The sequence below is a fragment of the Labrus bergylta genome, chromosome 5 (genome assembly GCF_963930695.1).
Source record: "Labrus bergylta chromosome 5, fLabBer1.1, whole genome shotgun sequence".
NCBI classification, from domain to species: domain Eukaryota; kingdom Metazoa; phylum Chordata; class Actinopteri; order Labriformes; family Labridae; genus Labrus; species Labrus bergylta.
Window position 1 is genome coordinate 15498123 of NC_089199.1, and position 27531 is coordinate 15525653.

The following is a 27531-nucleotide window of genomic DNA, read 5'->3' on the forward strand; positions in this document are numbered from 1 at the left end:
AAATATGTGTGAATCAGTTAAAACGAGTGTTAAACGTGCTACAGTATCTACCTATTGCAAAGACTGAGTAATATGTGACTGAGCTGATGTGATAACTAGCATATAAAATTCATAGACTTGCATGTAGTTTACCTGCTTCATGTAATTTATTTGTGCTTACCTGCATGTTGTTTTCCACTCTTTAAATTCTATTTTGGAAAAGTCAAACTACATGAAGTAAACTTCACAAAGGATGAGTCCTCCTCCTGCACGCTGTATTCAAACTCTGCCCCTCAGCTAAACCAACAGAATATAGTGGTTTGATAAGACAGATTTGAAACACGCACACATCTTCTTCCGAGCCATCCATGTTTCAGATGGAAATTCCCGAAACTGTATCGACCTGAGTTAAAAGGCATTCTTCGGTGAGAAAATAGAAACATTGGGCTTAGTTGGTCAACAGACCAAACAGCTGGATTAAATATGATTAAAGTCGGCATACTCATGCAAATTTTAAGCAAATCGTTTACTGCATCTCACAAAATTTAAAAACAAAACTTATGCCCCTATATTTCGCCGGTTCAAAGTACAGATGAAAAAATACAATATTTAAAAACCTTTAATGGCTGAAGAAGACACTGACATATTGTACTTTTGTCAGTCTTTTGGTGAAAAGGTCTATAGGGAGATAATTATGCGTTAGTCCGGAGTTGATGAAACAAAAACTTTTCTTTTCTTGTGGAAAGGAAAGGCAGATCTTTTGTACTGCTATCCGTAGACATCTCCCACCCTTGACAAGTCACAAAGAGGACTGGTTTTGCTTTAATGCTGCAGCCCCTTCTGCTGCCTGTCAGTCTTTATAATTTAAGTTAGAGTCAAAGGGGGCTATCTTGCAATTGGCTCCTTGTGAACATAAGGTATGCTGAAAAAGAGGAAAATGAAAATATCACATCAGTTCATCTACACAGAGGTTTGAATAAAAGAGAAAAAGAAAAACATATATAAAGTTTGTTACAGTACCCCACTTGCCATTGACTTGCCATTGACTTGCATGGATTTTAATATACCACAGGGTAATACAGGAGCCATATGTGTCATCTCTGTGTATGTGACTTCAGACAACCTTTTTGAACTAAGACAAGTAATGAGCACAACATTGTCTTGCATGCCAAGGCCATACGGCATGAGCAGTGACCAGAGAGCACATCGTAAACTGTGCTTGTGAAAGTTCACATCTGTCTGTTTAACTATGGGTCAGTCACCCTTCCCCTGCACACTTCTGCCCCTCCATCCACAATCAATGGGTGCATTGGGAGTGTCCCTCCTATCTCCTTTCACTATCCTCTTTACCTTAACCCCGGAAGCATTTAAGTGGCTGCCATGATAAAAGTCACAGTTCAGAATAGAGTGCAGACTTTCAGTAGGGGGTTTCAGTAGACTGAACTCTCATGGTCATTCAGTGGTCATTTTTTGGGTCCACTTCAGTAGACTGAACATTTCAGAATGAATGCTAACTTCCGGGTTTTGTGCAGTATGGTTTGGATGCATCCTTTAAGGATAAGAGTTGTATTTAAACACCCACAGTGCTGTGTGAAATGAAATTTAAAACGTCACTTCAAGTGCGCTTCAAAATAAAAATTGAATGGATGCGACCGGATCGGGTAGCGCGCCTTTTTGAAAGTTAAGATGTTAAATTGTTTACATGCAATGTGAAGTTTTGTATTATTTATTGAGCCATCGTGCATATCACAATTGAGTTGGTGTGTCAATAACATGAAGCAGTCTACTGTGCGCGCCTACTGAACAGTAGGTCCTAACACTATACAGCACGGATAGAAGGGACTTTCTACTGTCAGATTGTGTAGGCACTTTGCAATTTGGAGGCACCCTATATTCACTAGGTCACAGACACGTGAGGACAATTAGGGCAATCAGACAAAGAGAGGAAGTAGGACAAGAAAGAAACACTGAGGACAAGAACTACAAAATCAAACAGAAAAAACTTAAAGGGATACTTCACCCGTTTGCATTCAGCTTATTTTGGTAGTATTTTTGAATGGTCGTGCATCCCACCCTCATTTCCCCCCTGAGACGGGAAAGCTCCGTGTTTCTTGTCTGGAAAGGATGACGCACAAATTGTCATTTTGCGTCTTCTGAGGCTGATTTGGTTAGAGGAGGTGAAACTACATTGCTATGTTCCTCATGTTTTCATGAATAAATAAATCAAACAGAAATTGAAATGTAATTCAAAGCAGAAAAAGCCCATATTTTTCTATCTCTTATGGAGAATGATGACTTTTTCCTAGCTCTCCAAATCATCTATTCACCAGATTCACCAGATTGCACTGATGCTTATTGAGCTAAGAGTGAAAAAAACATACATATATAAATATACATACCTGCAAACACATTTTTTCTAAACCAACTGCTAGGCCCTGGAATGGTAAATAAAAAGATGTGTCGTGATAGATTTATTTAGATTCTGATACTCTCTCTCCCAAATGGAGAATTTTGTCAAACTCCGATTCAATCAATCAATCAATCAATCTTTATTTAAATAGTGCCAAATCATAACAAATGTTATCTCAAGACACTTTGCAAAAAGCTGGTAAAAGACCTTACTCTTTGTTATTTTATATTACAAAAGAGCAGGTAAAACACCTTACTCATTGTTATGCTACAAAAGAGATTGACAAAGATTGAGTTGAGCATACATTAATATGGTAATGATATGAGAAGGTTCATTAATGATGTGCCAGAGAAGTAGCCACATGTACAGTTTTAAGTGTACTTGGAGTAATTAATGGAATAACTTTACTTAGTGGTAAATATTCATGGGCCCTCAGCTTTTTGTCTGCACAGTGTGAAGAGAGATGAAAGCTTGTCCATTAGTGGAGCTGAAGAGCTGTCCACAGTGAATACAAGCCTTTTGTTGGTATTGGGTTTGTTTCAATGGAGGTGTGTTTATATTGCATGCAATCTTACCACAAAGCAAAAGGTACTGCTAACATTCCTGAGACTAGAGAGCATATTGTAAAGTCCTGACCCTCTCAAAAACAGGGGACTCCACTCCATAGGTGTGTGGACAGACTGAAATGAGTCTTTGTTTGTGCTCAGAATCACAGCAGTTCATTATCATAGAAAAAAAAAACCCTTTTGATTGCCCTTCTCCTTTAAAAAAAAGGTTGTTTAATATGTTTTTTTCAGCAAACAATTATAATGAAACCTGCAGTATTTGCATAGAAAATGGGAACATTATTTGGACCATATGACCCTCTATTAGGTATCAGGTTAACGGCCATGCTGTCTATTGCACACAAATTTCTTTGAACTACAATGGGATTTTTCTTTGTCAAAAGTCTTTAATGTCCTATTTTCCACTCTGTTTGACCTATCGCACAAACAAAATTATCTGAAGACCTTAAAAGAGAACCTTGCCAAATTCTCCTTGGATTCCATTGTCTATTTAAATTGTTACATTTTGATTCATATTCTTTGCTTAGGCCTCTTACTGAGCATGCACATAAACCACCTGGGTGGGTAATTATCTCAACGAGGAGTTGTTCTACTCCTTAAAATCTCAATGTGGGAGTGTGTGATGGGCTAGGTTTTCCCATCCGGATGAAACAGCATGTGCTTGTTTATCCTTACCCTACATTCTGTGCACTCCTACTGTTCTAAATGGCAATATTACAGTCTTCTGCTGTTTGAAATGGAGACAATTATCTGCTTATGCATTACAAGATGAGCTCTGTTTTACAAGGAGAGTACAGATGCTCTCAGGATCCTGTTTTGCATTTTCTCTAAAATGCTAAATTCCCTCTATTAAAATGATGATACATTTATCTAGATACACTTAATGCGTTTTGTGGGATCACAAAGGCTTAACAAAATCAATCCACATTTTTCACTGTATCCAAAGTATGGCAAATTTTGTGAGAGGATATCCAGGTAAATGTAGATTAATCTTCACCAGATGTCACAATGGAAGTTTCATGTTACATTATCACTTTTAATTGTTTCCTTTTTAGTCGTGGCTTGTTATTTTGTATTTATTTGTCACACACTGTACTACTATTGAAGTGAATGTTGTGTGGGAATGGTTTATTGTGGATAATTGTTCATCCCTCAGTAGAGCTCTGAGCTAGCTGCACGTTGACTTTTCTGCAATAGCATTTAACACACAGTTAACACTGAGCAAGGTGTCACTTTGTGTTTCTATCTATGCTAAGTCTGCTTTAGACATACACTTGCTCAAACACCTGACCACAGTTTTGACTGTCAAATGTAAACAGCGAAAAAGAACAGTGGGAGAGGGATTCTGATCTTTTTTTCCGGCTAGGCTTTAATGCTTTTATTTAAATCCACCAGAGATATGGCTCAACAGTCTCTTCTCAGTTTACCATAAAAATAAGATTGTGTTCCCCTCTCACCCCCCCCCCCCCCCCTTCATTTCCTGGGTTGAGAGCTCAGTCAGGAAAGCTGTGTATGTTGATCAAGGCTTTGCAGGTGAATTGGGCTAAGCAGGTACAGGTATACTGTTCACCACCAGGAGAAGGGCATCTATTGTCAGCGACATGATGAGTTTTTGTCTTGCAAATAAGTCATTCACTCACTTGCTCCGTTGTTGATTCGTTATCATGACTGGGTTTATTTGAGGTTACCAAACAGAAAGAAAAAAAAAAAGTGCCTTTTGCCCTGCTCAGGACAGAAATTGTGGCTGTTTGCCTGTAGCAGCAGAGGGAGGTACATTGATCATCTGGCTTCAGACAAACAAAGACATGCAAAGAGCAAATAATGCAGTGACTAAATACAGATAATTACTAAGAACATACACAGACCGTACATGTTATCCAAATATATCAGAGGAAACTGGTTTGAAACCTACTGTGAACTTCAGGTGAACTACACCTGCAATCTTTTTTTTTTCTTCCTGTAAGTCATTTTGTGGATGCTGATGATATACCTCATGTTTGGACGTATTAGATATTTAATTACTCTAAATAATTATTTGTTTCATGTCCACAGGGCCAGGAGGCTGTTTTATCATCGCTGGAACTTAAGATTGCTCAAGTAAGCAAACCATTGTAGAAGGTAAGCATGAAATCATTCACCAGTCTCCATTCTCTGTATGCATTTGTATTGAACTGGCTTAATAAGTTATTATATGCAGAGTGGTTGACTTGGTTGCTGTGTACAGTCTTCTTGAGTGTGTATGTATTGCAAGAGGGTGAAATGTTGGTGGTGGATAGTTCAACAGATGCTCTTTGTGAGTGAAATAACAAGAAAAAAGTAGCACAGAGAAGGTCAAAATGTAGAGTTGTTAGTCTCATAACTAGTTTGAAATTAGTTGCTGCACTGTTTAACATCTAACAGTGGAATTATTTGTACACCAAAGTACCGCCAGATCTTTGTACATGTTGTTTCTTATCAGGGAAGGCTTCAATGTGTTAAAGCAATGTTTATTAAACAAAGGTGTGAGTGATTAACAGTATTACTGCCATTGGCAACTCAACCTTTTTTATGGTTATCTTGTCTGTCTGTTGCTTATTTCCATCCCTGTTAGGAGAAAAATATAGGGTCTGCTCTGATGTATTTTTGGGCGAAGCATGCTGTCAGGGTAGAAGGGGTGTTAACAGTTATGTCTCGTTTCTGTCTGCAACAGCTTCAACTTCATTCATATCTTTGCCACATTCCTCCTCCTTTTCTATCATTTTTTCTCCTTCTCACTCACTCTTGCCTTCTGTCAGTATGTTGCAACTTGCTAGCACATGTTGTATTTAGACTGTATTTTTGAACAGTGATTTTATGTTTGAGGAAAATAAACAGAAAGATGTGAGATGAAACTGGTGTTCAACAAGACTAATTTCTGAGATGTAAACTAGTTTCATGATTATTAAAATACAAAAAACAAGCTTTGCCCTTGGAATAATTACACACATGATGAATATCAGAGGTGGAAAGAGTATTCAAATATTCTACTCAAGTAAAAGTACTATTATTATGATCAAATTTGACTTAAGTACAAGTAAAATTAACAGTTTAAAATGTACTTCAAGTAAAAGTTACTACTTACTCTTTTTTTTAAAAAATGGGTCTGCCCTGTGTAGTGCAAAAAGGACAAGAGGATTCAAATCTCAAAGTAGTTTTTAATTAAATGCAAATCTTTACAAATTAAAGTGCAATAACAAAATAAAACAAGTGGACACCTGACATTTAAAACCCTTAGGGAGGTATAAAGTGTCATTTTTCTCTTTCGTCTTTTCTTTAGGCCGGCGCTGTATGTTACCATTTTTAGCTTATAGACAAAAGCTTGTAGCGTGATAAATAAAACGTCTTTTTAAACTCAAAAACCAACCACAGGTAGTTCAGTTTATCTTTTAAACAGGTTGTGATAGCAAAGGAAATGAATATTGCATACAATACACAAAATCTTAAAACAAGATTTTTGTGCTTTACTTGTCTATAGGACATAAACATAGACAATATTACACTTATTTCTTTACACCATTCTTTGTACCAGCCACTTTTTTTCAACCAACAGCATGTTTAATGGTGTAATCAAGGCTTATAATGTTCAAGTAATAGAATGTTTTATGAAATGTTTAAACTATACAAGATAATACTAACAGAGTCTTTGTCTAGCTTATAAACAGTTTAATGAGTATTTAAGGCTTTTCAGTTTGTTATTTTGAGGCTGGTTAGTGTCCAATGCAGCTGTGTCATCAAAGGCTGATATGGCTGCAACTAAACCTGAGAAGCAAAACTATCCATTTATTGTTTTAAATTGTTTTTTATACACTGTGTGTTTACCTCTAAGTAGGATATACAATGAAGCTTCTAAATGAATCTGTTTGGTTTTAAGTTTTTATTTTTGATCTTCTGAGTTCTGTTAAGTTGTTGCAGCTGAAAACACCCAACTTCCTGATAAGGCTGTTTCAAAATAAAAGCACTTCATAGAGACAACAAAAAGGTGCTTTTATTGTGAAAACTTTACAGAATTAAATGTATTTATCGCTCTAGGGTGCTCTGGGAATTATGTGTTTTTTGACTCATTTGCTCAAGTGTAGCAGCTCAGTGTGCCAGGTCTCATGGCAGTCTCAGTTAGAGGGGGTGTCTGCCTCCTGGACCCTGACTGGTGGATGATTCCAGGGGGGTGATAAGGCACAATGAGCTCTTTAAGATCTGATGGTGCCTGGCCATCAAGCAATCAAGTGCTTTCTAAGTGAAGGAATTAATTTATATTCTAGATTTTAAATGGAACCAGTGCAGAAAAGCTAATTTAGTTTTAAAGTAATGTATCTTTCTGTAGTTCTAGTCAGAACACATGCTGCAGAATGTGGACTAGTTTAAAAAAGTCTTTACAGACTTGTCAGGGCAGCCTGAAACAAAAAGGGAATTGCAATAATCCAAACTAGAGGTGATAAATGTGTAGGCTAGTTTATCTGCAATGTTTATCGAAACAGGTTGTGCCTGATTGTTGTGAAGGTGAAAAAGGCTGTCCATGAGATTTGTTTTGAATTTTCATTTAATTTATTATACAGTAATGATTAAAAGAAACAAAACAAAAGTTACAGTTAAAAAGGCCTGACTGAGTTAAAACTGGTTTACAACAGGTTCCTCTTCTGCAGCACATAAAAAAAGATCACATCAGACAAAAGACACAACCAACAATCAGACTAAACAGCAACATAGGCATGGTGAATGATGAAGTTAAAGCAAAGAAGATTAATTATGAGGGAGGGAGAAATTAGGCAGAGGCGGTGACCTCCAAGTTTTTATTGCAGGAAAATCCCTGTAAATTCAAATTTGTAATATTTTTGTATTCAGAGTTATTGTCAAAATGTACAAATGGCTTAGAAAATCAATCAATCTGTGACCTGAAAATCGATAGCGAAATCAAGAGTAAGTTATTAATAATAATTAATCATTTTGTATCACTTTTTGCCTATAGGCTGCCATAAATTGGTTCAGAAATTTAACCCCACATTAAAAAAAGAGACTTGAAGAAAATTGAAACTGAGGATACGTACAAATGTATTAATGAAGATATCTAGAATACAACATCAGCATATGCCATATGCTCATACATAGAGCTGATGTGTTTCTACCTATAAAGGCCATGTTATTCAGACATGATGACATCCATCTTTCAAGAACTATTCCTCTTATAAAATCCTCAGATGCCCTAAGCACTTCAAAATTTGCATAGCTCATTATCAACATGATTTAAATGTTATAAATCCATGTGAAGGAGAACATAAAAACCATTTGTTGTAATTCTTATTTTGCTGAATTTTTTCTTGTGAAAATGTCCTTAGTTTTAGTTGTTTTATCAGTTTTAGTTGGTATTTTATAATTCACTTTCTATGGAAATATTAAAAATAAACAAGTGTATTCATGAGTGGAGCCAACAGAACGGTTGTGTGAGCTTATATATAGGGATAAAAATAGGGTCTCTGTAATAGTTCTCTTCAGCGCATTTACGTCTAACTTTAAAAAAGTAATTTCTTTATATCAGCATCGAGCAGAAAATTGCTATGTATTAATAAAAGGCTTGGTAAGCTTCTAATTCTTTGGCATTTACAGTCCACTGTGTTTCCATGCATTTATAACACTTTGAATCTTAAGAGCTTCTTTAATCGCTTATGCCTTGCCTGGAACATAATAAACAACTTGCTGTAGTGAAAGTGCCACATGGGGGTATTCTAGCAAGAATGTTAAACACTGGCAGTTTTGTTGCTGTTTTTGTCATGCACTGTAAGTACCATTATCTATATAAGCTTGGTTGCTGTAGTTAAAAACAGAAAGAGGTTGCATAAATGCAAGGCAGCGTGAAAATGCAATTTATCATTCTGACCAAGACATCACTATAGATGCAAAGGCACAACATGAATGTGTGCTTCTGCCTTTGAATGTTCATTGAGATCTCAGGATATGTCATAGCCATGTAAAAAAACAAAACTATAGCGCCTACAACGTCAGAATAACATTACTGCACACCTTTTAGTTCATTCATATCTTAATGCATGTCTTTCGCCGTCATCTACACCAATAACCATCCCACAATACAATTAGAACAATGCAGATAACCTGATAGGGCTGAATCTTGGTTGCTCGCTTAGACATGTTGACCAGACGGGGCATTCCTTACCGCGTCCTCTCAGACCATGGGACACCATCATACAGAGAGAGTAAACTATACTCTAAAAAACATGATCACATGTTGAGTGTTTTGAATACTGTCTCTCGCCAGTTGCTAGGTATGAGCTCAGAGGTGAAATGTATAATGTATAAATGTATACTGAAAGAGGTTGTTTTAGCTGTTTTTATCACCACAATCACCATATTGCCATTACCATGTTGTTAACACTGTAACTTTACAACCAAGAGAAAGTGTAATTGGAATTATTTCTCAATAAAAGCAGGTATGTATATAAAAAACAGAAATAAAGAGACTTAGGCTCATGACAGTAAGAAAGGCAAAATAAAAGCATCACAAAGAGCTGTTATACGAAAAAAGTTAAAACTTAAACTGGGTTACTTAAAATGGATGCGTAGTTAGCAGTGTTGAGTTTATTTTAACTTGTTGATGTGTCAGTTTACATTTGAATCATTCCAAGTTCAATCCTGCTGGCAAACTAACTTCATCTAAGATAATGATAGCTGAAATCATTAGGATGTATTGTCAGAGATAGACAGTTTAAAATGTCTCTTTTCCCTGCAAGATCTTAATTTGTAGGTTAGTAATATGTAGCAGATCATTGTTGTTAATGATAGCTGTTTATTGACATTTCCAGCATACTTCTTTTTCGTTTTGTGATGTAAATATGAGGAGATACACAAAGACAAGGCCAGAGAAAGATTGACTCAATATAAAGCCAAATAGTCTAGCAGGTAATAAGAAACTTTATGGGCTTGCTAGTTCTTTGCTTTTGTAGGAATCAGAAAGCTAATTTGCAATATTGGATTTTAATCGTTCAATTTAATAGTAGTTCATTCATTCTGTTCCTCAATAATTGCTACCTACAGTAGGTGTTCATTTACGTAAATTAAATCTATTTGTTTGAGCTCAAACCCGTTTCAAAAAATATAAAACATTTCCCCCCTACATCATTTCATCCCTTTTATTGCTGTGTTCTTCTTGTTTAGGATAGGGAATCACATCAGGCTTCCACCTTAATGAGACAGCATGTACTTGCGCAGGAGAACATTTAAATGAATTTAGTTTGTCATCCTATAAGAATCAGAAAAACTTTTTTGATCCTTGAGGAAAAGTATAAAGATAATACAATTAGAAAAGGAAAGATAATTAGAATAGGAAGTGTGATTCAAACGTATTGTTATATATTTGTACGAGTACACAATATTAATTTTAAAGATACTTTTTAGGCTTTTGCATTCATTTATAGAGGACAGTGGATGTAATAGGAAATCAGGAGGACAAGAAGTCACGTCATGAATAATAAAATAAAACCTGAACATACAGTTCTTCAAGTGCATATAAAATAAACATTATATAACATATATGTGAACACTGTTACTTAAACTATACATCACATTATGTACATTTATATGTGAATGAGAACACAAAACAACAATGTAGCTACTATAGCTGGTCATTTTGAAATGTCACAGAATAGAATTTTATATTTTTATAACAAAAATAAACTTCCAAGGACAATTGTGTACGATTCAGCTTCAGTTACGTTTGTGTCCATCCTTCAGAACACCAGCAGCAATTCTGGCCCCAACACTGAACCAAATTTAGAGAGCATGAAAAATCCTCTTTATCTCGAAACTCTGAGCAAGAATACCACATACGAGAGCACTCCAATCAATACTCTGCTGTTGGACATTGTAGAATGTTGTTCTGAAGCTTGTTCCAGGTCAAGAACATTTTAGCATGCAAATGACTTACTCTTTGAGAGACTATTGTCACCATTGTGCAGTTATGGTAACTTGTTTGAGCTGACTATTTATTACCTGCAACTTGGGAGTGGCTGCCCATGAGATATAACTGCATGTCATGCACAGTGCAGAATGAAATGATTGAACACTACATGCTGTTCACCTCAAGGTTGTTTGTGGTGCATTTGTCTCTCATATGTGTGTAGGCTGACCACTTACAGACCAACCAACATTGGATCATATGAGCACTTATGTCAAGTCTTTTCTTTCCCAGCGGTGTTTATTTACATTTTCTTTATTTTTTAGTCGTGGGGTTACAATGCACCTCAGAAACCCTTTTTAACTGCATCAGGGACATATTTCATTTTAACCTTTAACCTTTTTTCAACCTAGAGAAAACTCATTGAGATTAAAAAAGTATTTTCAAGAGTGTCCTGACAAAGGCAGGCAGCAGCACAGTTATCAAAGTGTCTGACCACAATCGTAAATATATCAGGCAGAACATCTTAAGATGTATATACCTTCAAGTCATTCAAATCCCCTTAAAATCTTCCAGTGAGACCAGGGGTCATATTCACAGAGCCTCTCAAATACTAAGAGTTACTGTTATGTGACAACATAACATAAATTCTTAGAATCACAGCATTTTGTCAGAATTTCCTGAATTGAGATATGTTCTCCAAACACTAACTAAAGAATATTGTTGAATCATAGGTGGGCAGAACAGACTGGAGTTATTTCTGCTGACATTTCAATCCATCAATGACTTATTTCAGTGCAAAGTGAGAAATGCATGTTGAGTTTCTCTACATGTGGTTACCTCCACATATGCTTCCAATCACTAATTAAGGCTCTTTACATGTTTGCGTAATTATCAGCATGCTGCACAATGGGGCGTGTTATTTCAAAGAAGCTTAATACTTTTAAAGTATGTCTTACGATTTATCCAACAGAGATGTTAATTTCATAGTGTTCATGATTATACAATGCAGACTAGATTCTATGATTGGGCCCAATGGATTTGACTGTTCATCTATGCCCATTATCACTAAGAGAGCACTTTTTTTTTCTCAATTTTTTGGATTAACAAATCACAGCTTCTGAAAAAAAGTGTCATACCTAGCAACAGGGTCAACCCCGCCTCCATCTCACTAAAATAAGTTTCTGTTGCTTCCTTGCTCAGAGGGACTGCACTATTCTTGTTGCCAGCAGGCCAAGGATGACAGGGGACATCAGAAAGGTGGCCAGCTGGAAAACGAGGCATTCATAGCAATCTCTTCTGACTAGCACTTGGCTGGTCAGTAGGGGACAGTGACAGGGCTGGCAGTGTGGAACTTCCATTTGCAGGAGGTGTTACCAGATTGGGCCTGGCCTGCAACGAGGTCATGACAGGAGGACTTATAAGACGCAAGCACTTGGACCAGCAGTGGGTGGTGGAAGAGGGGTCTCAGGAACCAAGAGCCATAGACAGCCATCACTGGAGTAGTCTTGTCCAACACTGCACAACAGATGGAGATGGCACCTTCAGTGGGGGAGTGGCAGCCTAAGGCCAGGGTTCAACATGTCCCTATACACATTCAAGACCTTATACACAAGTGCCACAGTGTAAACTGCTCCTTCACCATAGGGGGCCCTCAAAACCTGGTAGAACTCTCACCTCAAGAGAGCATGGATTTTGTGGTGGCCCCTAGGGCTGTGGTCTCTCAGGTACACCAATTGGCTCACTGGAAGAGCTGCATCCCGGACCTGCTCATCATGCTGCTGTTTCCGTCAACCAGCTGCATGAGTCTAGCTTGGTCTTTGATGACCCCATCTTGTACCTTGCCTGGTATTGGGTCTTGGACTTGGCCCAGGAGAAAGTCAACAGTGTTGAACCGTTCGGTGGAACCATTTGCATTGACTGTAACCCACAAGATGGTACAGGTTGGTACGAGATTTTTAAACACCTGGCCAACAGCAGCGTTCCGTACCACTTCATGACACAGCAGTCATGTTCATGTTCTTGGTCAAGCAGATTTAAAGTATCTTGCTTAAGGAATGCAGTTAGAGAAACTCATCGACACGGAAGAGCTGGCATAAAAAAACCCTGTCTTTCTCCACCAGGTGATCCCATTGGTGTAAACCTGCTACGGCAGGCCTGGAAAGCTGTTGCCTTTCAGATGAAGTAGGCGGAGCCTTCCATCGCCAATACACCAGCATCTCTTTCAAGAGGGCCTCTACTGGCCTAAGCCACCAGTTTCACTTCACTGTCCGTCTTCTGTGAGAGGACAGCCCTAAGGCCACTATGACTAGCACTAGACTTTAAGGCCTTGGAACTTACCTCACACTGAGATGTCCATGCAGCACTCAAAGCCTTGGCTGAAGTAAAACTCCTGCAGCCACTATCCTTCAGGTTGTGGCCGAGAAGTCTGCTGTAAGGTAATATATGACTGAGCACAACCATATAATTCCTTTAAAATGAACTAACTTCCTCCAATAAAACTATTGGATACAATAGGTGCCACAGGCTAGCCGGGACATGGGTCAAACTAGAGGCAGTTTTTCTTTGTCTTTCTCTCATTTTAGCCTTCGCCTAGCCTTGTTTTCAACTGTCTGGCAAGCTATAAAAGGCAGGGGTGCTCTTTACATTGAAAACAGGAATGACAAACACAAGTTCTTTTTTGTACTTGCTTGTACAAGTAAGTTATTTAAAGCTTGAGTATTTTTTAAAGGTCACATATTATCCTTGTTTTAAACCAGTTTAAATAAGTCTCAGAGCTCCACAAAACATGTCTTTGAAGTTTCTTGTTAAAATCCTGTATTTTAGCGTGCCTATAAACCCCACACTATTTCAGCCCTGCTCAGAACAGGCTGTTTCTGTGTCTATAGCTTTCAATGCAATTGAGCTGTTTCTGACCCTCTGGAAGGGCTTGGGTGGCTTGGGGTCTCTTACTCCATGCGCTATTGTTTATGATGAGAAGGCGGACTAAGAGGACAGAACAAACACCTAGCTATGGTTGTGTCACCCAACTGGGGGAGGGGTTACTTCCCATTATGATGTCACAACGGGCAAAACTCCAAGTGGCCTGTTTGAGAACACATTTACTGAAAAGTGGAGCAGGCAATAGACAGAGAGGATGGACTTTTCTCATAATTGGGGAGTTTGTAGACATGCAAGGGAGAGATTTTAGTGTCAGTAAAAGGCGTGCAGTCAAAGTGTAATGTTTTTTTATTCACCATGTGAAAGAACACTGTTGTAAGTTCATACACTATTCTTCTTCAATGTTTTCATGTATGATTACAGTCCTGGCCTGACCACACCTTTGTGTGACTATTTGTACAAGGTCATAGTGCCCCCTAGTGCTAGTAGGAAATGAAATGTTTTGCTGCTTTGGAGCCTATCCAGCCCAAAAGTGGTTAGAAAAGACATCAGACCTCAAGATACTGGGTTGATATTTTAGCTCCAAATTTTACAGATTTCATAAAAGTGCCATCCTAACAACCTCTACATGTATTCTTTGATACTCAAAATTTACCTATTAATATCTGCAGTCCCAATGCAGCTTCCCCTGCGGTTGCAACATACCCAAATGTACATCGTCAAAGCTGCTGCTTTAACTTTTTTAGTAACTTTTGTTTTCAAATGTATATTATATCATTTATATTTGGACTAAAAAAGTGCTGTTCAGTCAACTTTCATTTACCTGCATATTAAAAAGGGTGACTCTGAGGAAGGCTTTTTGAGCTACCTTGCAAATATGCTAAAAAATCACTATGTTTTATCTAAAAAAAAGAAGCTGCAAAGCTATTGAATAAACCTAGCTGCAAATGATATGTGTCTATGCAGAAGTGTGTCTGCATATATTTAGTAACAGTCAAGATAGTAAAAATGTTTTTTTGTGTGATTTTGGAAGTCTACTTAAGTGTTCGACTGAGGCCACATTCAGGAATCAAGCGTGAAGTGATTAGTATTTATTGATGAGCTCCTGAAGTGGCAAGTGTGGGAAATTGGATCTTTGATCTCCTGGTGTTATGGAAATATATTATGAGTGAGTGGAGCTCCCCAGGTGAACACTCACACACACACACACACACACACACACACACACACACACACACACACACACACACACACACACACACATACACACACACATAAACACATGTATGCCCACAGTAATGTCTTATAGATAGGATATTCCTTCCTCCCCTCCAGACAGATTTGTTTTGGATGTATTTACTAAGAGTCTATATGTTGATGGCAAATAATTATTACCTAAATTGGGTATTTGTTTCTAACCTTTAACCAATAACTTTGACATGCTAATTACAGTGTAATTTAAATTGAGTCCTGTAATGATTATGCTGTTTTATGGACATGAATGATACAGTTAAGCTGAGAGTAATCTCATTTGCATACTTTACATGCCAGTAAATTAAGCCCTTTTCTGCTTTGCTTCAGCTCTAATTTTCCACACTGCATCCCTCATCCCTCAACCTCTTCATCTTATAGCAGGACAGTGTGTTTGATGTGGAGAGGCGCTTCTTCATACACACAAATCTAGTCACAATATGTAACACAAAAAGAGTTTCATTATAACTCAAAATGCTCTTGTATTATAAAGCAAACATATAAAGCTTTTCATCCCGTGTTGGGATACAAAAACTTGTTTTCTTCTCAGTATACAGTATAATATTCAAAATTTGTTTTATTAATTTGTTCTTAGGTAGTTCAGATAAGATATATGGTCTTAAAGAATATTTGTTTTCCACATTCATTGTATTTAAAAGATAGAGGGAATTTATTGCCTATCACCAAAACTTAAGTGCAAAAATATTTCCTTATTCTCTGTTAGAGCGAATTATATGAGGTATTTTCTTTTGACAAATGCTCTTAAAAGCTCCTGCATGTGTTTTAATTTGACATGCTATAGTGTCTGATTGTTTGATGTTTTCTGTATGTGGGTAACCATGCTTGATGCACAGGCATCTGTATATGCTACGTCACACATGGAAGAAGACGAATGAATGTTGAGTAGTTGGGCTCACCACGTGGTCAACACACACAATGTTGTGAACTTGTACTTACATCCCATGCTTGCAAACATATGACAGCACCCTATGCACTTTTAAGATGGGTTAGGTCAGGAGACTAGAAAAGGGATTTTAACAATGACAATGCAATTGTCCTTCACTGAGAATCTTGCTCCCATTTGTACCAGTAAGAATATTATTTCTGCTAGCCTATTTTCCCTGTTAGTCTTTAATTGGCTACATAAATCTCGGCCGTAGTGGGTGAAAAATGTTGCAGTGTCACACAGTGTAATCCTCACCCTTATTTACCAATTCATTAAGATTCATTGATGCAGTATCGGTGAGAGGAAATGACAGCATAAATCAGGCCTCCAACATAATGACCTTAATCAGTTGGGAATAGCAGAAAATGTCATGATGAACTATGTTCTTTTGTAACTACACTTTGCCATTGTGCTGCTTTATTAGTGGGCCACATCCTCCTGACATGCTGCTGTATTAGACAAAAAAGAGTTGTTAAACCCAATTCTATTAAAACACTGAAATAAACTGAAATGTACAGTACGGTCTTTAGGTATTTAGCTTTTTGGTCGTATATTTTCAATGTAACTGCTTAATAAAAGGCTAAACTACTCTACTTTTCAACCCTCCATTTTCTTTTTCTTGGAAAATTGGGCTGTTGGAACTAAATTTAAGGCGTAAGCCAACCCCTCTGCAATGCTCCTTCAAAAGCAGCTGGAAGGGTCATTAGCTCGGACTACTCCCATACCGTAAACAGTGAAGCTGCCAATCAGTTGCATAAAAGCAAAGTGACTATTGTTCTGCATGTGTCTAAACCATATGTAAATATTAATGGACAAAGTCTGAGTGACCTCACCCATCTGTTGCGGCAGCGGGGCTCCAGAGGCTCAATGGCAGCAGACGCCATGCTGGATATGCTGTCTCAACCTAAGTCAACCTAGACTGCTAACCTAACGAGGCTGAGAGCTGGAGCGGGTTTAAAGCCTAATGACAAACTATTACATAGCGGCCACCTGTCAATCATGTCAGCTAAGCGCCTATATATTGATAACACGTATTGTTCATGAAATCAAAATGGAGCTGTTTAAAATAAATCCACCCCCATTCAGTGTGTTCCCATGATGACCATAACTAATAAGACCTATTTGTTTTTTGTACCAGGCTGTAAACATGTTGATTTTTACTCTCAAAACTGGCTTTTTTGCTGTGGTGGTATTTTGTCCTGGAGCCAGCCTTAAGTGGACCCTCGACCAACTGCAGGCTTCATTTTTCAAGACCGAAGGTTGCCCTTTGGTCTAAACTTTAAGCAATACAGTACATATACAGCTGAAGATGAGAAACAATTGAAATTAAAGCCGCAAATGGCGATGAACAGGCCCTCTCACCTTAGTGCACAATGGGGTGTTGCTGCCATAGGGAGTGGCATGCTCAACAAACACACACATTTCCAATACTATCCAGCTGCTGCCCCGGAGTAGAATAACTTCTACATGCTTACCATGGGTTTTGATAATTGACTGAATATTTATTTAGAAGTAAACCAACACTAAAAAACCGAGGGGAGAAACTTTTTCCTAGCGAGTGCAGGAGAATTTGGACCGAGATAGCCGTGGTCACGTTTCTAATAGAGCATATTGTGAGGCTAGATGTTGGTTTGACTTGCCAATCCAATTTAAGCATCTTGAAAATATATTAGCTGAATTTTATACAACATATTTTGGCATCTGAATTTGGTCTGAATGACTGAATGACACGGATAAACTTCCATATTTCTTTCTTCTTAGCCTACATACAATAAAACATGCAATAGCTATAAGCAAATCTTTTGAAATGTTAATTGAAAGGACCCTGCTCTTACATTTAAAGTTTGAGAAGATGTAAGAGTTACAATTGATTTTAAGTCATTTGACAAATTGGCAAAAAAAAAAAAACGAAAAAAAAAAACATAATTTGTCCCCCAGCCATGGCCACACCCTTCAACAAAAAGAAAATCAAGCCTTTAAGCCAACTGATTTTGAATCCTCAAGGTGTCTACAATAAGATGTCCAAATTTTGGGAAGATTGGATGAAGGAGTTTGTTTAAATTATTATTCACTTTCTATTGGTTTCTCACCATGACAATAAGCAACATTTGATCATGACTTGACGTGATAAATAAGCCTACCAATTTTTCTAATTGTAGGTGAAACTGGTGCCAAAGGCTGACCTATTGTAGTATCTAAAGCCGCCATGTGGGGTCATTTGCTCACTAAAGCAATTCATTTAGCAAAAGAGTGAACATGTGCATTCCAGTAGGGTCTTCCATAACAGCCTTAAACAGCCTATAAGCAAGGTGGGAAATTGACTTTGTATTTTTGTATTTCAAGTGAAATGTTAGTTTCACAGCAATAATAACTTAAAAGGCAGAGATTACTTCTGAAACCAAGTCTACGGTTATCACACTTACAGCAGTACTTAAGATAAAATAGATTAAAACATCTTGTTTGTTGGCTTACTCAACTGTAATTAGTGTCTTACTTTATGTCCAAAGCAGTGGTTTGGCAAAAGTCTGATTTAACACTCTTAAATAACAAGCTTTGCTTCCCAAAAAGAATGATGTCAGAAGGCTGTACTCCAGTGAGATGACATATGCCCAGAAGACAGCAGTTCTAATAATATTGTCCTCTCTGTGCATAAGTATGCAGTATTAATTAGAAAAACTCGTTAAGGCTAACCTTGGTTATCCCAGGAAATGCATCTGACACATTTCCTCTTGATAACTTTGCATTCCCATACCCAAAGGAACAATTCTTTCATGAATTCTTGTTCGAAAGATTAAAAATGTGTCACACACTTTAAGCAATTTTTAACAAATGCACTTTGAAGATCCCATTGGATGCTAAAATGTATGTTGTGTTTTTTCTTTGGGTATGTTGTTTGACAAATCTTATCATTAGATAAGTTGCTGGAGTTAATGGGGTTTTTCATTTGCATTGAGCCTATGGTCATAAAAAGAGGCCCTTTGTCTCCTGGTGTCTATCCTCTTGCCGTAGTGTTAATGGGCATGGGCCACATGTGAGTGAGATAAAGTCAAATGAAGGAGAGTTAATGAGAAAATGTGTGGTGATTCACTGCTTTAAGAGGCTACACGTTTCATAATTATAATTCCCATTCATAGACAACCCGATTTAAACTCATTAGAGTTCTCTATTTTCTTGGTATACAGCGACTTTAGTTGATCTTTTTCCTGCCTTAGTTGACTTTGCTCTATTGAATCCTTGTCTGAACTCAGTGGGCTTTTAGACTTAGGTTTGTCTCAGTTGGGTCCATCAAAGGATATTATAGTGATTTTTGATATTTTTTCTAAATAATGGATCTGCACCCAGCTTTTTCATTGGACTCTGCCATCTATCATCCCAAATACTGCTAATTTATCTGAGCCTGATCATGATAATGGGTTAATTTTATTAAAGAAACAATATGTAGAAATTTGGTTTGTTGCGTCTACATTTTGAGACATCTGATTCAGCTTACTGTCTAAGGAGTTATGTTCACTGCAAATGCTGAAAACACGATTTGTTAAATAAACAGAGAGGAGACATTTTCTTCAGAAAAAAATTTGATGTCTAGCAATGGGAAAAAATAAATAAATTATGTTTAATAAAATACAACAAAACTGTTCATATGATCACTTGAATTTGCTTAGCTGATCAGTTTGCTTTGAAGACTGACTTCTGCTTTTTTTCGGTTGCAACTGAACGGTTTACATTCCTAACACCTGTTTGAAATATTAATCTTTTTAAATGTTGCCACCTGTTGTCGGGTATAGGAAATGCATTTGGTCAACGCAGAAGCATGGATAAAATGTATTCCCACCGGGGATGAAAATTAATTATCAGAGAGGAGGGGGAATTAAAAACAGAAGGGGGACAATCCTACATCCCCCCCCCCAGCAATTTTCACCCTGTCCCTATGTTTCGTTCTTTTTATTTACCTGCCATAGTGGATGGTAGGTTTAGCAAATTCACCAGTAAATTAAATTTCCCTTTTGTGTGAATCAAGACCAAAACTTGTTTGTACACAAAGGAAAATGTGTGATAAACCGGTAGGACATTATAACAAAATCCATGTTGTGTAAATGTTTACGGTATTGAAATGGTACACAGAACAGTACAAATAAGGTAATCCAGCTCTCCACTGCTTAGGTGTGTAGGCTGTAAAGTAGACGGGGTGACACCAAGTTGTCGAGTCATATGATGGTGCAAAATGTACAGTATAGTCAAAAGACATGAAGAATTGTTGTTTCTTTCTTGGTGGTCTGACGGCTGCGTAGATTGTGGCTGCTGTTGTGGTTTAATTTGCACACACACTGATGGCCCAAGGGTTGGCCGTCTGTGTGTGTGCCTTATGTATTGTGAATAGGCTTGTGTAAAGATAGGCAAAATCTGACCAATCAGATATCATTATGTAAACCATTAGTTGGGGATACCCCCATGAAGTAGTAAAGGGTTTGAACATGGATTTCATGTCTATAAATCCTAAAAGATGTCCCAATGTGTTTGGCACTCTAGCTTTCATTTTTGCAACTGACTTTTTGGGGGGCTAAATGACATCAGTACGGGGAGTGGAGACAGAAAACTATTAATTCTGAGTAGAGAAACCTTGAGGGCTTCAGTCTGATGTGTAGTTGTTTTATAAATGATATGGCTGTGAATCAGTGGGAGGTAGGGGGTTCAATCCCGGCTCCTGCAGCCACATGTCAAAGTGCCCTTGGCAAGACACTGAACCCCAAATTGTGTGTAAAATGTATGAATGGGGTAAGTTATATACTGATGGAAACTTATCAAAGCAGTCTCTGCCATCAGTGCGTAAATGTGTTGTGAATGAGTAAGTGCACATGCAATGTTAAAAAGGGCTTTGAGTAGCCAGAAGACTAGATAAGAGCTATAGAAGCTGAAGTCCATTTACCAATGACCATAAATTAATTTTTTTACAGTCAAGGTTACCTGCATAATTGAACAAGGTGTAAATGTTTAAGAAGGTTCTTAAAAGTTTCTCACTGTTCTGTTGTATAAAGCCATTTTTATTTCAGGCTTTGAAGACTTTAATCGCTTAAAACACTTAAAAACTCCCAGACGGATCAGTTGGCAAGTCAAAAGTAATATGCACCTTGTGTCAAACAGATTTGATCACAAGGTACTTTTTACAAGTTTTCGAGCTACAACCCACAAGCTAAGCATACAGGTGAAGCTAATCAGACTGATGTGGTGCGGGCAACCACATCACCAAAGCCAGCAGAGCACTGTGATGGAGTGATCAAATTGCCACAGACCTGTTAATGAAACTAAATGGTAGAAGTTAACTATAGTGCTCCTTTAATACGTACCAACTGAGTGCAACATTGAGTTCAGTCTTCATGTTATAAGCACAGTTATAGCCCAATCCGGAAGACATTGGGTTTCAAGACCCATGAGCCAAACGAAAGCCTTGCATGTTTATACTTCGAAGTATTTTTGGAGCAAAACTCCTGAGCAACTGTGACAGTAGAATTTGTGCTTGTAGAAAATAGTCACACGTGTATCAGTAAATTGTAAGTCACAGAGAAAAATGCTATAGGAGTTGCAAACTAGAAATTGTTGTCTCTCCCACAAACATAACAGTTACTGCGTCTCAAATTCTTCATTGCAGGTGCACAAATTCTATTTGACAAATCACAAATTAGGAAACTCATGCACTCACATTTTTAACTGCTGTTGTTGCAGTGAATATAGTGCAAAAACAAATTCACACACCAATATCAAAACATTTTAAATAATGGACAAAATTGAAACATATGTTAATCTACAGGTGTACAACAAGAGATACACACCTGTAGTATACTTTCTCACATTTTTTCCTGGATATTTTCCTAGCACAAACACAAGTCGATAACTGCAACTGCTTGAATCTGCCACTATACGAGTCTCAAATGCTGGTCTTCCGTTCACAAATAACAAGTTTGCAAGGCCATGCCCGAAACTAATTTCATTGGTCCTCCAAACTGCCTTTTTCATTCTTCATCCTGCTAGAGTTATGAGACTCTAGCAGTCTGCACCAGGGCACCTTCGAACTAGATTGGCTCATCTTTGAACCAGAAAGCTAACTTTTTGCTAGCGAGATTTAAAGTCAATAATTTGGCGTACTAAAACAGTAATTATAATTTCATTGTATGTTTAACAACAATTCTAGCTTGCTAGCCAGCCATGCCATTATCCCCAAATCAATATCAAGATTTTCAAGAATATGTGTAGGCTAGTGTCAGGCGCAGCCTTAAGATAACAATGTGGACAAAACATGTCTTTATTTCAAACTTAACAGGGGAAGAATAATGTATGTTTAGGTTGATTTTAAATAGCATTTAATTTCAATGGAAAATTTGTTTCTGATTGGCATCGTGGAGAGTGAGATGTTGAAATCAATTGCCTGTAAATTGAGTTTTGGCTAGACGCACCTTATTGGACAGTATTCCTTTTGTTCACTCCCTGTTTTGAAAATCAATTTATGGAGAGAGAGTGCCCCAGACCGGAGGGGTGAGCCAGGTCAACATATGTGTGGAGATAGAGGGGGGCTGGCTCTAGCCACTGCCTAGAGAAAAGTGCATGTAGGCTGCGTCCAAGATGCTTAGACAGGCCCCCTATTGGAGGGGTGTTGTGACACACAACTGAATTGGCACAGGCCAGTGTAGAATGACTCACTTGGATATGCTTCTTATAAGTAAGGCTTTGACGGAGAGAGATTTCAACCATAGTGAATTGTTGGTGTTTTGCTTGTGTTTTATGAATGCCATCACAGCTCAAAACTGCTATTGACCCATGCATTGAGAGAGCAGGGCTGCTTATTTTACTTTTTTTAAAGACTATTGCTCGACTTTAATCTCAGTAATGTTGTGTGAATACTCTCTACTGCTTCAAGATGTTAAGCCAATTCCATATGTGTCAACCTGACTGTCATGTAAAAATGGCTGTCTTTGGTCCTATGCATAGCAATGGCACAGTTGTCTTAGTGGATGATGTTTTATGAAATTTGTAATTACAAACCAACATTATTTCACATAGGGGAACGAGAGGTGGGTAGGCAGTGATTGGCTAAGTGGAGAGATAAATGTAATTTGTAACATAACAATATGTAAGGTCTTTTACCTGCTCTTTTGTAACATAACAATGAGTAATGTATTTTACCTGCTCTTTTGTAATGTTAAAAGACAAAGAGTAAGGTATTTTACCTGCTTTTTGTAAAGTGTCTCGATATAGCACTTGTTATGAGTTGACGCTGTACAAATAAAAATTGATTGATTGATAAAGATTGCAGACTGGTGGCAGAGGTTTATCCTGGAGCACAGGAGAATTGCAACAATCTTCACATAAATAAACTCTATTAATGATCACAAGGACAACCTAGTTGGCCATAATGTGGCTCTATTGGTTGAATGGAGAAAAAATTGCACTGCAATATGATCGCTTGATGAATAACAGGGGAGCAGGCAGATATAATCAGGAGGAGGAGCAATGAAGGAATACTCATTGGCTTGCTTGAAGCATTTAGCTGTTTTCTCATCTAACGCTGGCTAATCACTGCAACTTAATGTAAAATAAAAGGGTGCAGTATTAAATGCTTCCCTGCTAGTATTTTTGCATCATCTTTCTATATTTAGGTATAAAAGACATGTCCCCCAACAACTGAAAAGGGATGAATAAATTGTAAAGAAAAAAAATTATTTTTGAGCCCTGGAGAATTGTTGCTTAGCCTCAAATAGGACCTTTATCATGGAAATCCTTTGAAAGGTCTCATAGTGTATAGTCACCCTGTTTCTTATTAAAAAACAGTTTGTTATGTTTCTTTTGGAGCATTGTAAGTAAACATATTAATTTCCATAGAAAGGGTTTTGTTTACTTGGTTTGTCTGCTCTCACTAACTGAGTTTGGGTTCCTCTCCAATTTGTGTGTGACACCCTTGTAGATAAGTCCCTCCCTTTTCTCTAGCCTAGTCTGAACTTGTCAAAGGATCTTCACCAGAAAGGAGATTATATCAGAGTGTGTGGTAGTTTATCTCATTACATATTCTACAACACAAACAAACAATGCACAAACCAACAGGAAATCCTGCAATTAGTTATATTGTGGGAAGGGTTTGACAGAAATGTATTGTCTGGCCAAGGATTAAAGTGCAACCTCATTGCTGTGGGTTTTTTCTCACAACTGTTGAAGTCTGTCTCACACTGTGTCTCTCTCCCTGTCCCTCTTACTGTTCTTCTCTCTGTGTTTTATCTTAGGTTTACTAAGTCATGATGCAAGAATCTGGGGCGGAGGTGACAAGCAACGGAACAGCAAATGCAGCAGAGAGTGCAGAGGACAGTCCCAGGGATGGACGTCCAAAGAGTGCCATGCCGTCAGCTGAATTGACTGCAACTGACCTCCTGCATCTCCAACAGCACCAGGTAAACTACTGTAGTCCCCATTTCACACCTGTCCTAAATTTATGAAGCCATTTCATTTGCAGGCCTATTCCTCGTATAGTGCCACTTAATATTTAATGCCAACTCAAAGTACATAAACACATTATTATTATTATTTATGCATAATGAGGCCTTTTTAAATATTTTAAAAAAGTCAAAGTGCTCTCACTGTGAGATTGTGCTGAGTTCTTTGCGTGTTTATCACAGCATACAGTATCTGCATTTTAGTGAAATATTTATCATGATATTCTAGCATATTTTAAAGTTTAAGGTGCCACAAGATTTTGTTGACAGTTAAGAAACCATTAGATCCAATAGGATGCCAGCACCTTCTCCTGACCCAATGTAAACACACCGTACACTCATAACTAATGCAATGTTCTGCTGTGTTAACCAATGAAGTCTGAAGATGCACGACACTGTTATCGTCTGTGAAGCCCAAAACATTTTTACCATCTTAGACTTGAGGCAAACAGACAAGCACTTTCTGTTGGTGTCAGTGTTATGTGTGGCACACGACAGTGTGTTTACGGAAACAGCATTGAAAAGATCAGGGTGTCCTCTGCAATCTCAGTCTATCTGACATCTTGGGTGGTTGTCAAGAGCTGTTTGGTGATGATGCACAGACTCTGTGTCGCTGTCGGTTGTCACAGTACATTAATCAGTATTTGAACAGGGAGGGCAACAATACTGCAAGAATGGGCAACATATTAAGCTTAGCAATAATGGGGTTTTATTTTGTATCATCTTTCTGTAGAACCATCAGGACATAGTTATTATAGGATATTGCGACACTGTTTTACACCCTTCTGTGTCCAGAACTGATAATAACAAGTTATCAGTTCATTCATGTTTTCTTTAAGCATTTTGATAGTATACGAGTGACATTTTCAAGATAAAGCTATGTTTTCTTTCAGAAGATGTTTCCATACCGCTTGATGTAATATGCTGATCAATGCATGGGTAAAGAGTTGTTAACATACAATTTATCATGGTGAAATTGATCACTAAAATGGATTGGCTCTGCATATATATCATTTTTACAGCATAAGCGTAATTGCCTTTACGTCTTGATTTTCAATGGTAGATTTATTATTTTCTATTTCATGTTTGCTTTATTTACCTGTAGAGGAGAAAGGATTGTATGAATAACTGGCAAGGGGTAAATATAGGAAACAGGCCAAATGTGATATGATCGCCTTTAGTTCACACTGATTGGCCGTTAGCCCTTACCAAAGATCTTCTTCATCCCGGTCCTAGACCCCATCCCTCTGTCCACCTTTTTTTCCAGCTCAAAATGAGCATGTCATCAGAAAGAAAATCACAGCCATACCACATTCATTCCTGCAGTACTCATGAGAAACCTTAGATAACATTTCACTAACTGCAGGCCACAGTTGAGTAAACAGTTGGACTGAAACTGAATTCCTCCAGACTTTTCCTTACAACTTTGCCAGCAACCCAATTGTGATTTGCTCAGCAAAGACAAAAGGGTTAGGAGAGTACAAGGGGCATGGATGGGCACTTGACACCTAGAAGGGATGGAAATTAATCCTCCCTGTTAGTATAGAGCCACTCGTCACAGCATGTTCCTTTATCTCTAGTCATCCAAAAAGAGCTGGTACTCTCTATAATCTGCCCTGGCATTTAAACAAAGACAAAACAAGCAAGCCCCATTTCCTGCCTTCTGCTTTCAACTGTTTTAAATAGCAGTAACACAGTACCAATAGCACTTATTCCTTGTGCTTTTTTTTGACTAACCCAGTGATTAATTGTGGACTGTGGTTGGACTTGAAACAGGCTCTTAATATTAATATATATATTAATATATATTAATATTTGTGTGATAAATTAATCATGGATTGGGAAAAAGGACGAGATGTCTTACTTCCAGCTCCTGTAACTGCACTTCATAGTGTAGTGTCACTGAGATTCAGGCAAGCGGTCTAGGAAAACCAAGGAAATAGACTCATGCACTGTGCATCATCGTTAATTGTACCCAGGATTACTATCTTCACAGTTACTTAATAACTTCACTTTGTGAAATCTTATATTCTCTCTTTTCATTTTTGCATCTTGCACTGTTACAAATCTAACACGCAAAGGACCACCTCCCCTCCCCTTTGCCCCCTAGAACATTTAGCAGCTTATTACCCCTTTTGGGCACACAAAAATATATTTAAAATATTCTTAATAATTTAAGTGCAAATGTCTTAAAGTCCCTTGAGTGAGAAGGAACAACAAACCTGGCAGTGGCATATCATTTATTGTTGTTATGGAGCAGAACCATGAAAGACAGCCCTCATTAATAAAGATGTCGGATGAAATAATTGTTATCTGTTTGATCATTTTGACTGTGACAGGGGAATTCATCTTGTAGGCTATGAAAATTGGGGGACCATAAGCATGATTTAAGCAGCTCTATTAGTAAGTCAAATACTGTTAAGTCAGAAATAAAAAACAGAAAAAGTAAGGAGCTACTGGTCTAATATTTTATTTAATGAGGCTGTGAAAAAATGTAAAATATATCACTTTAGTGTCGCAGGGTTAGGTGTTTGGATATTGTAATTAATAATTATTTTACATCATGTCACTTCACTTTAGTTGTTTTTTAGTTTCTGTAGCACTCTGTGTTTTTGTTTGTGTTAGAGAAGTTGTGGTTTTAACATATCCTCATGAGGAAGTGAAGATACTGACAACAACAAAAACATAAGCATGAAAGAGGGTTGTTTCGCAACAACCTGTTTTGTGATTTACACAATTTTGCAACAGGAAGGCGTGTTCTGTAGCTCTAGTAGTCAAATATAAAGTGACGAAAACAATTTTGTCTTGTAAATTCTTGACATTCAACTTGTAACACATATTTGGTGATAGGTGTTCAGCATAGCATTTATATTATGTCATGTGTTTAACCATGCAAGTGAGAAAACTTGGACACCTAGGTCTTAGTTTGTCACTTTGCACAGTCCTTCTACAGGAAGTTGGACTCGGGCAAACACACATCTTCCACCCACAGAGCTCCTGGAGTGCTGCTATAAAACACCTCATTCTGTGTATAACATATCTTTACAGTGCCCACTTTCATTGTCACTTTTAACGTTTTTATGGCTCTATTTCTTAAATTTTGACTAATAGAT

The 27531-nt window shown here is 37.7% G+C and overlaps 1 protein-coding gene across 2 annotated transcripts in view; it reads left to right on the forward strand.

Moving 5' to 3' along the window:
- foxp1b (forkhead box P1b) overlaps positions 1-27531 on the forward strand; it is a 130466-nt gene that overhangs the window by 29867 nt on the left and 73068 nt on the right. For both annotated transcript variants that reach the window (XM_065954973.1, XM_065954972.1), the window contains exons 2-3: positions 5008-5073; positions 24212-24376. In XM_065954973.1, the coding sequence (XP_065811045.1) occupies positions 24224-24376 (153 nt within the window). In that variant the 5' untranslated portion in view covers positions 5008-5073; positions 24212-24223. The remainder of the gene's footprint in view (positions 1-5007; positions 5074-24211; positions 24377-27531) is intronic.